Raw genomic sequence first — 14400 nt, forward strand, 5'->3', positions numbered from 1 at the left:
TGGAATTTGGACAGTGTTATTATTAGACTAGCAAAGTGCTATGCACTTGAGCAAAACAATATTTAGAATGCGTGGGGCCTACAGCTGGAGAGAGGGGAAAAAAAGAAAAATGACACAGGTGGTTTCCCACTCTTCTTATGTCTTTTCATTATTTTATTCTAATAGAGGTTTCAGAAGATATAAAAAAAAAAAAACTGAAAATGACAAAATAATAATAATAATAATAATAATGTGCGGATACTATTACCATTATGCTCATACCCCCGATTTTTTATACCGTTTAAATAGAGGATCAATTATAAGACTTTGGACTTAAAGATGGATTTCCTTTTGAATGTTGGATTATATTTAGGGTATTTATGTATAATTTGCTTGAAATTTATTTGTTTGAGAAATTTTCTTCACAAAAAAATCATATATTCATTACATTTATAATGAAATAATTGACAGTAATTTAAACAAAAGATTTTTAGAGGTTTATAAATAATCAATTTTACCCCGTGATATTAGCAAGAACGAGTTGATTGATCTCAAAGAAGCACGTGAAGTTATTTTGTTTGTTAACAAAATTGCAACTTTCTTAGTCTTTTTCGGTTCCGACAAAAACCTAATCTAATTCCACAAGAGTTGTTCATCCACGAGGAAAGATTAGGTGCTAATTTATTTATTGCTGACGAAGTTTAATATATCTTCAACCACGAATCATTTGATAACACGATGTGTGCATGAAAACATTAGAAAACGTCATCGGAGATGTGTGCATGAAAACACTAGAAAACACTTAATTGTCGTTTATTACTTGTCCATTTTCTCTTTATCAATGTCATCAGAGAGCAGTGATTTTTCGATTGCCTAAATTAGAGTCCCCACCCCCCAAACAAATGCTAGTAAATGAAAAATATATAATGGCTAGTTGGATTCTATTATAACGCTTGGATAAATTATTGCCTTAAATATAACTAGATTTCATAGATCAAGTTATAATTAGGGTTGATAATTGAGATTGATAGCACAGGAGAGAAGAAAAATTCGATTGATTATAATTTAAACAACATACCTTTAGAAATTTTAGAATATTAGTTAATTTTCTTGAGAGATGTCACCAAGAATGGGTGTTTGATCTTCATAAAGCACATGTGAAGTTATTTTGTTTGTTAGCATAATATCACAACTTTCCAAGTTTTTTCTAGAGTCGACAAAGATTTAATCTAATTCAGCAACATTTATTCGGTCACAAGAAAAGATCTGTTGTGCTAATTAATTTTTTGTTGATAAGGTTTAATATATCTTCGACCATAAATCATTTGATAACACGTTGTGAATATATGCCATGAAAATACATAAAACTTAATTGTCGTTTATTAGCTACCCACTTTCTCTTTATCAACGTCATCTAATAGCAGTGATTTTTTGATTGCCTTGATTAGGGTTTTTTTCGACAAATGGTGGTAAGTGAAAAATAAAAGTAGAATAGCTAGTTATTAGATTCTATAGTAGTGCTTGGATCAATTAGTACACTAGATAGAACTTAGATTTCATATCACATCATAATTAGGTTGCCTTGATAATCGACCATTATTAATTCATATTGGGAAAATCCAAATGTGAAAAAATAAGCGAAAGTTCATAAATCCAAACTTGGTCCAGTTCTTGTATACTAGATAGTACGTTTGAACTCAAAATCAACTTGCGCTAAAATTGAGGAATTTTACATTGTACATATTATACTTTGATTTTGTTAAATTGCCAATTTCTCAATAAGCTCGAACTTATATGAATGGTCAATTATATTAATATATGTCATCACTCCCTCTCATCGAAACACGTTGAAAATACATAAGTAGAAGGACTAGACACTTTCACCTAGCAGGAGTGGAAATAAATACACAGGTAGAAGGATTTGACATTTTCACCTGGTAGGAGTGGAAATAAATACACATGTAGAAGGACTTGACATTTTCACCTAGCAGGAGTTGAACTAAGCGACTAAGACCTTCCAGAAACCAGAGGCTCTGATACCATATTAAATTGTCAATCTCCATAAGCTCGAACTTATGTAAATGGTCAATTCTATTAATATATGTTAACAAATTGTCTTTGACTTTCTACGCACACTAGATCGAGAGTTAAAACTACCAATAGATTAATATTACACGAGAGCAGAAAAATTGGATTGATAATAATTATTTAAACAAATTATCTTTAGAAGTTTTAGAAAGAATAATTAATTTTTCTAAGAAACATCACCAAGAATGAGAGTTTGATCTCCATAAAGCACATGCGAAGTTATTTGTTTATTAGCATAATGTCATAGTTTTCTAAGTCTTTTCTAGATATAACAAAAATGTAAATATATAAGCCAATTCAACAAGAGTTGTTCGGCCACGAGGAAAAAATTTGGCGTGCTAATTTATTTAGTGCTGAGGTAGTAATATATCTTCAACCATAAATAATTTAATAACATATTGTGGATATGCCATGAAAACTTACAATAAATGTCCTTTATTACTTTTCCATTTTCTCTTTATCAAGGTGTGTGTTATCTCAATTAGTAGAGTACATCATAAGGCTCTGTTTGGCAGTAGCTACTTACGTTGTATAATGTGGTACTCAACCAAGTTTAGAGTATCCAAGTCAAGTAGCAGATACACGAGAAGTTGGCTACTTTGGCCAGATGTTTGGTCCACATTCTCGTTCATATCAACAATCAACACATATCCAATCATCAAGTTTGTTCATATCAACTTAACACATCCAAAATTTGTGCCCATGTTTCAAGTTGATTTGGCACAATCAACAATCAATCATCAATCACAAAGTAAACAACATATCCAAATTCCCATCTCTTCTCAAACCTTCTTTCACAAAACTTGATTCTTCTTCAAACCCATTAACACAAAAAACCCAATATTATTTTAACTAAAAATGATTTTGTTTGATTCCAATAGCTTAGAAGAGGAGAGTAGATTAATTAGGGGGGGGGGAGGGCTCGATTTTGATTTTGATTTGTCTTTGATTGTGAGAACTAGAGATGGAGTGGATGTCTTGGAGTGAGAGTTTACTTGGTAGTGGAGAGAAGCTTGAAACTCATGAAAGAATCAAACCTCTCTTTTTTGGTGAATGAAGAAGATGAAATGAGTCATTTTTTTCTCTCTTTTTCCGTCTTTTTCTTTTTTCCTTTCTTGTAACTCAACATGTAGATCGAAATCCATTGCTTCCACATGGATACCATTATACACACTTTTGTGGTTGGGCCAACCAACTAGTAGCATACGGTCTACAAAATTGGGCCCAAAATAATAGAACCAAACAGAAAAATCGGGACAGTGCACCCTAACTTATGAATAGGTTGGGCTATTCATGCTGCCAAATAGGGCCTAATTAACATGGACATTTAAATTGGACCAGCCTTTTTTCTACCACTAAATACCCTTGATAAAATATTCAAACAAATTTAAAAAAGACTATTTCGTCTTTTCAAATTTTATTACCGTTTATACCCTTAAGATGAAAGAATGTAACATAGGGCATTTGTGTAATTTCAAGTCGAAAACCAAATACACGCACCATATTGAAATATTCGCGAGGTACGCTTACCATTAATACCAACTTTATTACCATTAATTAATACGACTTAATTACCAATGTTCCGTCTCCCCACTCTCTTAAGCCGAATGAACGAATGCTCTCTCTCTTATGACTAGTGCAAGGACTAAAGGCTCTGAAGGTGAAAGGACCGGTCAGAATACCCATCAAAGTTTTGAAAATCACAACCAGGAAATCTCCCTGTGGAAAACGTACAAACACCTTTGACGGTGACCACGACTACGGCTAGAGATGAGATTGATTTTATAAGATTTATTGAAGTGGAAATGGATAAGTTTAATGGGTTTTTTGTTGATAGCGAAGAGCCTTTTTTTTTCTATATTTCCAACATCGGACACACAAATCACAACAACACAAAACTCAATTTATTTCCTTCACCTCAAAAATTGTTCTCTCAATTTTTTATCATACACAGAAAAAAAAAAGTTTATTATCTTCACCATTGCTAAAAGAATCAGTAACCAATCATTATTCTAACACTAAATCACTTGATCATGTTGTATCTCTCTATTTTAAGGTAACGAATCTCTGACTTTGTTTTTATATGTTGTTGATTCTGTAGTTGTAGTTAGCTTGATGTTTGATGATGATCGGTAGTTAGATTGTTTAACAATGTTTTTTTTTATTGGTGCATGTATTAATAAGATTTGATTTGAGTTGTGATGATCAATATGTTTGTTTAGAATTAGTAGTGTTTAATGGTGTGATTGTTAGTTAATAGTTTGTGTGTTTGCATTGGAGTAAAATTAGTTTGGTAGTATTTGATTCTTCTTATTTGTTATTGGAAAATTAGGTTGAATATAGTTTTACATTGAACACGTAGTTGTTGCGGAATTCTAATATGAAATTCCAATTGCCTGTTGAATAATTGGATTTCTTGATCAGTCTTTTATGTGTTTAGGTGTTGGTTTTTTTTTTCCTGTTAACGCAATGTGGTTTTATGTCTTGATTATGATGTTTTGTTGCAGTAGACGTGTATGGATTCACTGGAATTTGGTGCGGGTGTAATTTGCATGGGGAAATAATGCCAGAGTTGAGAAGTGGAGTTAGGCAAGCTAGATTAAGATCCCAAAACTTGATGATATTAAGCCTTCGATCAAGCAGAAAATTTAGTCCAAACTTTTACTCGAGAAAAGAATAAGGGGGAGGTGGTGTTGGAAGAGGAAAGGGTGGCAATGCTGCAGCTATGAGGAGAGGGTCTTCAAAGAACACCAAGAAGGTCGACCGCCGGGCAGAGGTAGGGGAGTTAATTTTGGTTGGTCTAGATCGAAACCGAGATTCCTCGTGAAGTTCTTCCGAAAGCCGCTTCTTTGGAGGTGCAGAAGGACCAGCTTTAAATCTAGCAGAGGTAGTAAGAGATAAAGACCAAGTAGTGGAAGGGAGGAGTGCCAAGAAATTAGTGGGCGGTGAAGAAGACCCAACCAGTACCCATGTTCTTGAAAAGGTATACACTTACTTTTTATCTTTTTGGTAATTGTTTTTTCTTAGTTGCTATTCATTATACTACCAATGAAATAAACTAATTGTTTGGGTTATGTTGATTTGGGTATTTAGTTATTTACTATTTCAATGGCGTTGTGAACTGTGGGAGTTTTATTTGTGTTGAGCAGGAGTTGCAAGATAGAATTTTGAAGGCAAATGAATCCCCGAAAAGTTGATTTATGTACAAAAAGAGATTGTAGATTTTCATGTGGAGATGGTTTTGTTGGAGAATTACAGTGTGCTAAACTACACTGGCACTTTTTTTTGGTTTATTACTAGGATTGAATTTGGCATATTTATCTAAAAACTTAACTTATGAATCAAAACACAAATGACCAAATTACACTCTCATGCACCTTTCAGTTTGTTACCATAATTTAATAATGATATTTAACACAATGAAATTCTCAGTTCTTTAGAGTACACATAATATATTTAGTGTGGCTATGTTTGGCTAGTTGTATAGGGTCTCCAGTACACTGAAAATAAGTATTTGATCTTCTGAGTTCGTCTGAAGTTGTGAAACAAATCACTTCCTTCCAGATTGAACTAGGCGTTGAGGTTACCATAGCAGATCCTTGAGGCAGGTATTCTTTCACTCTTGAACAATACCCCTCTATTTGAACAATACCCCTCTATTCATAATGTCACATCAGTTTGTATAAGGTAATGAAGCTTTTCCCCCCCTCTATATGTTTTTTCTTATGTGACAATCGAGAATCATCTTCTCTGCAATCACACATTTGATTCCAGTGTTTAAGGACGTTCGACGAAGCACTGCAATCACACATCAGTGGGGACATCTGGGTAACCCTTATTGAAACCTTTATTTTGATTTTTGTTATTGGTGTATTTTGCTTCAGCAAACTCTTAATTCTCGACTAATGAATCAATCGGTCGTTGCCTTTATTTTCTCTATCTAACACACTCTATTATTATTTTGAATCATCATTTTGGAGATATTTAGTTGATTGTCACCTTTTTGTTATCATCTATCCAATAATTTATTTTTAGACCATCACTTGATTGACAGGATTGTTTGTAAATTATTTACTTTTGACTAAGGTCTTATGTATTACGATTTGAATATCAAGTATAAGGTAATGCAAGATTGGAATGTGTCAAATTCGTGTTATTTTTCCTTTTTCTTCAAATGCATTCCCATTGTGCAAATAGACGTCGTCTAATATACTATCGATCTCAATAAATTTAGAAAGTAAATTAACCTGGTTTTAAAGTACCACTGTTGTTGACTCACTATCAGTTACCTCCAATAATTTGTTAAGCAACGTCTTCTCTGCAAATAGTTGTTCTGTAATATTGAGTTATAATTTTACATGATTCGAGTGTACTTTTGTGAAAGTCAGTGTTTCATTTGGTGACAATGGATTTGCAATTTTATATATATGTACTCTTCTTTACGCTTTACTTTGTTTGTTTCTTTCAATGTATATCGTTTTATCCCACAATAATCTATGTTAGTTTATTGGAATACGACTTTTTAAGCCCAAGTATTTGCAATGCTTTGAAGCCAAGAATGTTTACTACGTATGCAAATTAAGACTTTCTTCTATTGGCTATGAATTTTTTACTTTTCTTATTCACTGAATTCTCTTTCTCCATAGCTATTTAAACAATGGGCATCATAGGATAATTGTTTGAAGAAGTACCTGAATGAGTTCATATTGGTCTTTTACTGAAAACCAATAGATTAATTTCACTTACAGGTCCATCACCTTTTCTTCCACCCTGCCATTGTATACTTACAGAATTCTACTTCCTCTATCACAATCTTGGATGCTCAAGGTAAGACACAAGTTAATCTTATTCAGCAAGCTAGCTAGATAATGCTACTTTCTTCTTTGTATCCTTTTTTATTTGTGCATATTCTTATTACCACCTGTCGAGCTTGCGTTATACTAAACAAAGTGTCATCTATGGTTCTATTGTTAATATACCAAATAAAATGTTTGTAGATTTAGGGGTAGGACTAATGGCAGCATGAGAAACATGTAGACCTATTTTAAATGTTGAAATGCAATTGTTCACATGTAATGTTGCTTATACTTAATATATTGCAGGAACATGCAATGGAGACTTTGCATTGTTTACTTGGCACAGAAGCTGACAGAGCATTATATCATATATTTTATTGCTTGCTGCAAGTGTATTGTTCCAATATCATTTGGTTTTGAGATTGTACATTTTTTTTTGGAGTTCACTATACATACATTCTCAGGTAAACACCTTATTAGTATCACATACAATTGGTCACCAATTTACTATGCTTTCTAAATGCATAGCCAGACTCCTACATTCATATAGCCTATTTGTATATGACCTGAGCCTATAGCCTATGTGTGTCTTGGTATGTATTGGCTGTGTCCTTCGAATTATATAAAGTTGTATTGAATCATTTTACAAATGTGCAATAACATTGTGTGAAGATTTTACAGCTGCGTGTTTCATCTCTGCTCAGTATCTCTTTTGTTGGAATTCCAAGCAGGAGCCTACTACCTAACTCCTACTTTTTGGGATTGTGTTTTTTGCAACATCTGCTTACATGATGAACAAAGCGTGTATTCTTTTGCAGGTACCCATGTAGTACATGTTCTTTTGCCGTGTTATTTCTTTTACTTCTATGTTGTTCTATTTATCTATTTCTATCTATCTAAGTGTTATTCTGTTAGGATCATTAAGACTACGTATATTACATCTACACAGAAACTACCTATTTCCACATTCATATACTATACATTTTGTTAGTAGTTTATTTATCACTTTGTTTGTATGGGCCGGGTTTACCTTTATAGGTTATATATATAAAGGTGAAGATAGATAAAAAAAGGAGCTCACAACTCATCGGGTTAGATTTTTATATTCATTCGTTAACACATTGAAGCTTTAGCTTTTTCAAATCTATAATCACCTTTCAAACACTTACTAAACTCGTTATTATTACTATGCCTGAGGCAAATACATGTGTGGCGTATATAAAACCTACCTTATCCTACTTTTGGCCACGAGTTTCTACAACTTCTTATTATACATCAAACATGATTTATGTACATGACACTTTACACGATGATCCACTTTACAGTTCTCCTAGCTTGCTGAGATTTAAGACTACTCTCTTTTTATGAATTTGGTTAGTAATGTGATAAACTTACAAGTACAAGCTAAGTGTAATCTATTATGCATATGAACATCACTCTATTAATGGCTTGCATTAACAGAGAGTCATTTAAGATAGTAGTGTATTTCAGTATCTGGCGAGTTTGTATTATGCTACCGGTCGTACTGGTCTCATATGTTCAAAGTAGTTTATGTTTTGATAATGTGTGATCAAATGGTGTCATATAAGCTATATGTTTTTCAGTTTTCGTCAACTTGCTGTTTTCCCAATTATTTCATTTCGTGAGATCCCTCCATATATCAACATCAACTGTTCCGGGTAATGATAATGCATTGGGACTCCAAAGGCTCTCCAGTGGTGATGCTCTCAAGAAAGTTAAATTAAATGGTGTCCAATTTTCTCGAGCTACGTAATCAGAAAGTGAAGAGTCTGGAGCTGCTGAAATCAAGTATGAGGATAAGGTTAAAAACTCTAATGAGAGAGGTGGACATAATGTTGAAACGGTTGCAACTCAGGTTTTGCCATCAAGGTGCCTCATGAAGAGCTTGGACATAAAGATGGCGTTTGGAGACAAGGAAGGACATTGAGGGGATTTACTGATATGGGGTCTGGCAATCCCACGTCACTTGAGAAGTAAGACAATATAGGCACTGCATAACAGTTTAGAAGTTCAAGACTTGGTTTTGATAAGATTGAAAGGTGCGATCTCTTTACTTGCAATACTTAAAAGGGTTAAAGGTTCTCCTACTCATAGACTTTTCTTGAATATATATAATCTTATATATGATGTTATAACTAATAGAAAAGATTATTTTGTAATGTCTTACTTTGTTAGCTGTTTGGCTCAGTAAAACAGGCCGTCCACCAACTAATAAGAAGCTTTCAGACATATACATAGGCACCCTTATCAAGTGCCATCTAATAAGATGGAACTAGTTCTTGATATTGTTGGTAGCACTTCATCTGACAACCGTTTTATAGGATTGCTAGGGTACACATTGAAGGTCAATGGAGTAGCAGGCTGCTACCAAGAGTTTTTTCAGGCATCCTATTCTAATTTACATTTTGAAAACTTATTAAGCCTTTGTAAGGTTCAAGCGTAGTGTACAAGAGAGCGGCTAAGATGGATGGTGTAGCATAACTTTTTACCAAAACAATGTAAACTGTGTGAAGTATGTAAACTTTTTCCTGTTAGTTTTTTATTCTACTACCTAGCTTCCATCAAGTTCACACCTAATAACCAAATGGAAGAGCACTTGATGATAGTTCAATAGAAAACATCTCAAGAGATGGTGGTTCAAATCCACTAAGATTCTATCCTAACTTTGAGGTATTGCTTCATTAAAGATGCCTTTTATTAAATACAAGTGAAATTCAATTTCATGTATGCGACTTGATGTGCTAAACAAAATAATAAACAATTGCAATAAACCAAATCTAAAAGAACTTGAGACTGAAATTATTTTCAAAATATTCTTCAATATTTTCTGTTAGTCATCTTCGTGTAGAGTACGTGCATTTTGCTAGTATGGATAACTTGGTCGGTTAAAGACACAAGGTATATGATTATACTGTTATACTTCAAAATTTATCATGGTGTTTTTTGTATCTAATCTGAAAACCAGGAAGTAACGGTGGCAATGGGTAGTGTTGGGTCGTGTTCGTGCCGGATTGAAATCGGATCACGAGTTGAAAGAACAAACCCAAACCCAACCCGCCAAACTAACGGATTACCCGACCTGTGACCCGTTAAGTTAGCGAATTTGGATAGGGTTAACAGATAGCCCGTTAGTAAATTTTAACTTTTGAAAACATAAACTGATGAACAATAATAGATTAAGTCTAAATTTATTAAAAAGACATGCTTAATTGTTACAGGACATGATACTACTACTGATCATTATATTTTGTTTTAGGTAGTTGGGAATTTGGGATGATGAAATCTAAAAAATTATAAAACATATCTTAAAACAGGTTATACGGATTGATGACCCGACCTATTAGACTCGGGAACTAATCGGGTCTACTCACGGGTTATTCGGGTTAACATATGTGATCATAACCCAACCTATTTAATTGACGGGTTTGGCTGGTCAACCCTAAATGACCCAAAAACCTTTTCTCCAACCTGAATCCGCTAATTCATGTCAGATTCATGCTGGGTTCGCGGGTCATGTACAAAACTGCCACCCCTACCAGGAAGACAGGAATGACTAAAAAAGTTATCCTTGTTGGGCTTGGAGGTGTGGAATTTATTTGACGGGTTGGGCAGGTCAACCCTAAATAACCCAAAAATCTTTTTCTCCAACCCGAACCCGCTAATTTTGTGTCAGATTCGTGCCGGGTTCGCAGGTCGTCTACAAAATTGTGACCCCTACCAGGACGACAGGACTAAAAAAGTTATCCTTAATGGGCTGGAGGAGTGGAGGCCCGTTTCTAAATCTCTTCCCCATTTTGGACTTGTCTAATTTATTCCCATTTTGGTCTTGGACTAGCCCATGATCCTGCTTCTCGGGCGTGGAGAAGGGACCTGAAGGAACGTGTCCATGCTTTCACGGGTACCCACCGGCCACCGCTACAAAATTGAAAAAAAAAAATTGTTAGAATTACTTTTAGAATAAATACAGTATGAAAAGAATTCATTCGCAGCGCTTGTAAAATCTTTGATGTAAATTTAAAAGAGGATAGAGATGGTTTTGAAATGGAATAGGATCTTTGAAGGTGTTAGGTGTTTCTACCTTCATATTGCCAAAAAGATGTAAAATACGTACAAGTATACAACCAAATAAATGTTGTATTGAAACTTTGGATGGTATAATGGGACACCGGAGCATGTGTTTGGACGACTAAAGCAATTTGTTTATCCAGCTGCAAATCACATGTTAGTTAGATCCAGAGACCACCGACACACTTTTCTTGTTACGGTGTCACTCAAGCTTATTAAAGCACTACAAGATAAGATACCTAAAGAATTCTACCTTCCTATCCAACCATCTTTTTGGCTATCGTTTAGAATGTTATCTACATTTATGCCACTACGTATTTTTTTTCAATTATTGTGTACATTCTATGATATGTGAAACTATGAAAGGCAAAATTTATGCCACATTTCCATTCTTATGCAATATATAATTCTAATTTAGTGAACTCTTCTTGTATCACTTTTGCTCACCCAAAAGGCCTGCCAGTTTACTACTAAGTTTAATGTCAACAAAATCATATACGTCGAGAACGTGAAGTAGAATTATATATTGCATAAGAGCATTTCCAATGCAAGCCATTCTTATTCACCTCCACGTTAGTTCTATTTTTCTTATTTTCTACTGTTTTGGTGAAAAGCAAGGTGAGACTGCTCAATGCAAATGTGACTATTATTTTCGGACGGGATGTTTGATTCCGTCTGAATGTAAAAATTGAAAAAACGCACCGGACCGAATGAAATATTCCGTCTGAAAGTTAAAAGAAAAATTGAAAAAAAGTCGAACATCTTGTCTGAAGTACCCAACTCAGCTACTATATCGGTTGAAGGTTTCACTCTTATTTTGACTTCACTTTTGACATTGGGCAAAATTTTTGACCATTTAGAGGTAACATCTGCATTGAGAATGCTCTAAAAGGGTTTAGCTTCACCGCCAAAACCAAAAACACATGGACACATGGTACCATATCATCAGGCCGAATGGCACATAGAGTTTATATTGGTCCTGTATCATATGAGCTATGACCCACTATTAATAATTCAATCAAGCTGAAACATGACCAGAAAATGATAAATAAGAATGGTTATCGAAAAAAAAATGATAAAGGAAACAGTTTTAGTAATTGTGTGGCAAAGTGAGGACATTTTGCTAACAAGGTCACAATATTCCCAGTTCATTTTCTTTTGTTCTTCAACATGTCTAAAACTCTAAGTACTTCCAATCTCTACGACTCTACAGTCCAGTAGTCCACTCTTCTCAAAGTATTTCCAATTTTCCATAAGACAAAATGAAACCGAGATGTAGCAGGGGCATGAACATTCCATTCTTCTTCTTCTTCTCCTGTCTCATTTTTCTATCTTTTTCAGGATCTTTTGTTCATGCTTACAAGAACTACACAGTTGGTGATTCCTTGGGTTGGTATGACAAACTCAAAAAGCCTACTGTGAATTACCAAAAATGGGTTGCTGGCAAGAACTTCAGTCTTGGAGATTTCCTCAGTAAGTCACTATATGTCAAACGCTTTTCCAATAATGTTATGATTCCCCACATCTCCTTGTGTTCCGTATTACTTTATTAGTCTCTGCTATATCTAGATTTTCTCTTATGTCTTTGTGTTAACCACTTTCTCTTGTGTTTCTTCTTTTGTAGAAACCATCATAAATTAACTAGACATAAGCGAATTTCCAGTAATGAGATTTTTTTTTCTATACTAATTGTGGAAATATGCATTTTTAGACTTTAAAAGATGTGAACTCCTGAAAGCTAAGCCACGCAAACCAAAAAAGTGTATTATTAGGACAAATTCCATTTTGAAGATAGCCACTCAAAAGAAAACAGAGGGCAATCATTTGAAGAATTTCCATGTTATGCATGTTGAGCTACTGACAGAGTGACAGCTGTCAGACTGCACTGGCAACAAGTCGACATTCATGCCTAATTACTTTTTCTCTTCTATTATATATCTTCTAGAACTATAGAAGTACTTAATCTAATAATGATTAGAACTAATCAGGCTAGTGGTTGGTTCATAAATGGTGTGTATGGGTGCAAATGTACAATAACCATACATAGTCCTCAAAGTTATGCGCTCTTTGAGCAAGACAGCAAGTGAAGCACCCACTATTTATTTATTTTTTAAATTTTAGACATATATATGAATCTCTTGTGTAGTTGTTTCCGTACATAAGAATTTTTAGTTTTGTAAAGTATTCCGGTCGTAGAAGATTATTGCAGAACTCAAGGAAGAGGCAGGCAGTCAAAATGCACTTGCAAGTTGCGACGATCACATGGTCATGTGGTGCATAAACACCAATACTTATTCTCTGTGATTCAAGTCGCACCATTTTATTTACACATTTACAGTAAGCGGAAAAGGCCTACTTAATTAAGCGGAAAAAAAAGAAGAAGCAGCAAAAGGCCTACTTATTACTTAAGTGAGTTTACAAGCTTTCGTTCATTTGATGCAGTGTTCAACACCGATAGCAACCATTCTGTTGTCCAATCATACAATTTCACGACTTACAAACGTTGCGATTACGACAATGCTGAAAATGATGACACCACCCAATGGTCTCAGGGTGAGCCATCAGCTGTCACCCCTGACCCAGTCTTCGTTGCAGTTCCCCTACTGAAAGAAGGAATGACATATTTCTTCTCAGGGGATTACGACGGTGAACAATGCAAACATGGACAGCGTTTTAAGATGAATGTAACACATGGACTAGGTTTGCCTGCAAGTCTCAAAAACCCTCCGGCTGTCGCCCAATCTCCAAGGAATCAAGATGATGCAGATTCGACGCCTGATCCAGAAACTACAATATCCTCGGATTTTAATCATCCGAAAGAGTCTGGCAATGACAATGCTAAAAATACATCAGGGTCTATTTCCTTAAAATTGTCCATGAAGCTCATGAACATAAAACTTAATGGTATTATCGGGTTGCTAGGTATTGTATGGATTTGTTATTGATTTTTTATTTTTCTCATTTCATTACATAATATGTTCAATAATTTGTTTGTGTAGGGCCTGTTTATATATAAAACAATTGTAATAAGTTGTTTGGTCTTCATTTTCAAAATATGGGGCACAACTTATGAATAAGGAGAACAGAAATGGCCTGATAACAAGGATTACGTTATGGGAAAGCTAAGATTCTATTCATTCAACTTCAGCCGTCAGAAGAAATACACATGGCTTCTTCCCTGGCATGAGTGGACCCCAAAATTTGTCACTAGCCTCCATTTTAAGTTCTAACTCCCAGGGTAGATTTGAAAAACAAAAAACCAAATCTTACCTACAAATAATTTGGGTATTCAAAGAAAATCATGTACATCAATTTTCAATCCTTATCTTCCCGAAGCTTTTGAATAGATTATCGTTGGAATGATTTGAATGACAGGACATTGTTACATGAGAAAATTTGGTTATTTTTTTAATTTAGAAAAATAAAAAAAAATAATGTACCAGGCAAATCA

The 14400-nt window shown here is 34.4% G+C and overlaps 1 protein-coding gene and 1 long non-coding RNA gene across 3 annotated transcripts; both read left to right on the forward strand.

Moving 5' to 3' along the window:
- Positions 1-4917: 4917 nt before the first annotated feature.
- On the forward strand, positions 4918-9443 carry LOC147484858 (uncharacterized). Of its 2 annotated transcripts, none has more exons than XR_015206740.1 (2): positions 4918-5050; positions 5632-9443. It is a non-coding gene; the product is annotated as an uncharacterized LOC147484858 (long non-coding RNA). The 2 variants fall into 2 exon arrangements; XR_015206739.1 differs by having other exon boundaries at positions 4924-5050; positions 5217-9443.
- Positions 9444-11995: 2552 nt separating this feature from the next.
- Positions 11996-13935, forward strand: ENODL18 (early nodulin-like protein 18). The gene is made up of 2 exons (XM_086576809.1): positions 11996-12422; positions 13392-13935. Exons 1-2 carry the CDS (start codon positions 12212-12214, stop codon positions 13892-13894), a joined length of 714 nt encoding a protein of 237 aa, XP_086432935.1. The 5' UTR covers positions 11996-12211; the 3' UTR covers positions 13895-13935.
- The last annotated feature ends 465 nt before the right edge of the window (positions 13936-14400 follow it).

Source organism: Coptis chinensis, chromosome 8, assembly GCF_015680905.1.
Source record: "Coptis chinensis isolate HL-2020 chromosome 8, ASM1568090v1, whole genome shotgun sequence".
Taxonomy (NCBI): domain Eukaryota; kingdom Viridiplantae; phylum Streptophyta; class Magnoliopsida; order Ranunculales; family Ranunculaceae; genus Coptis; species Coptis chinensis.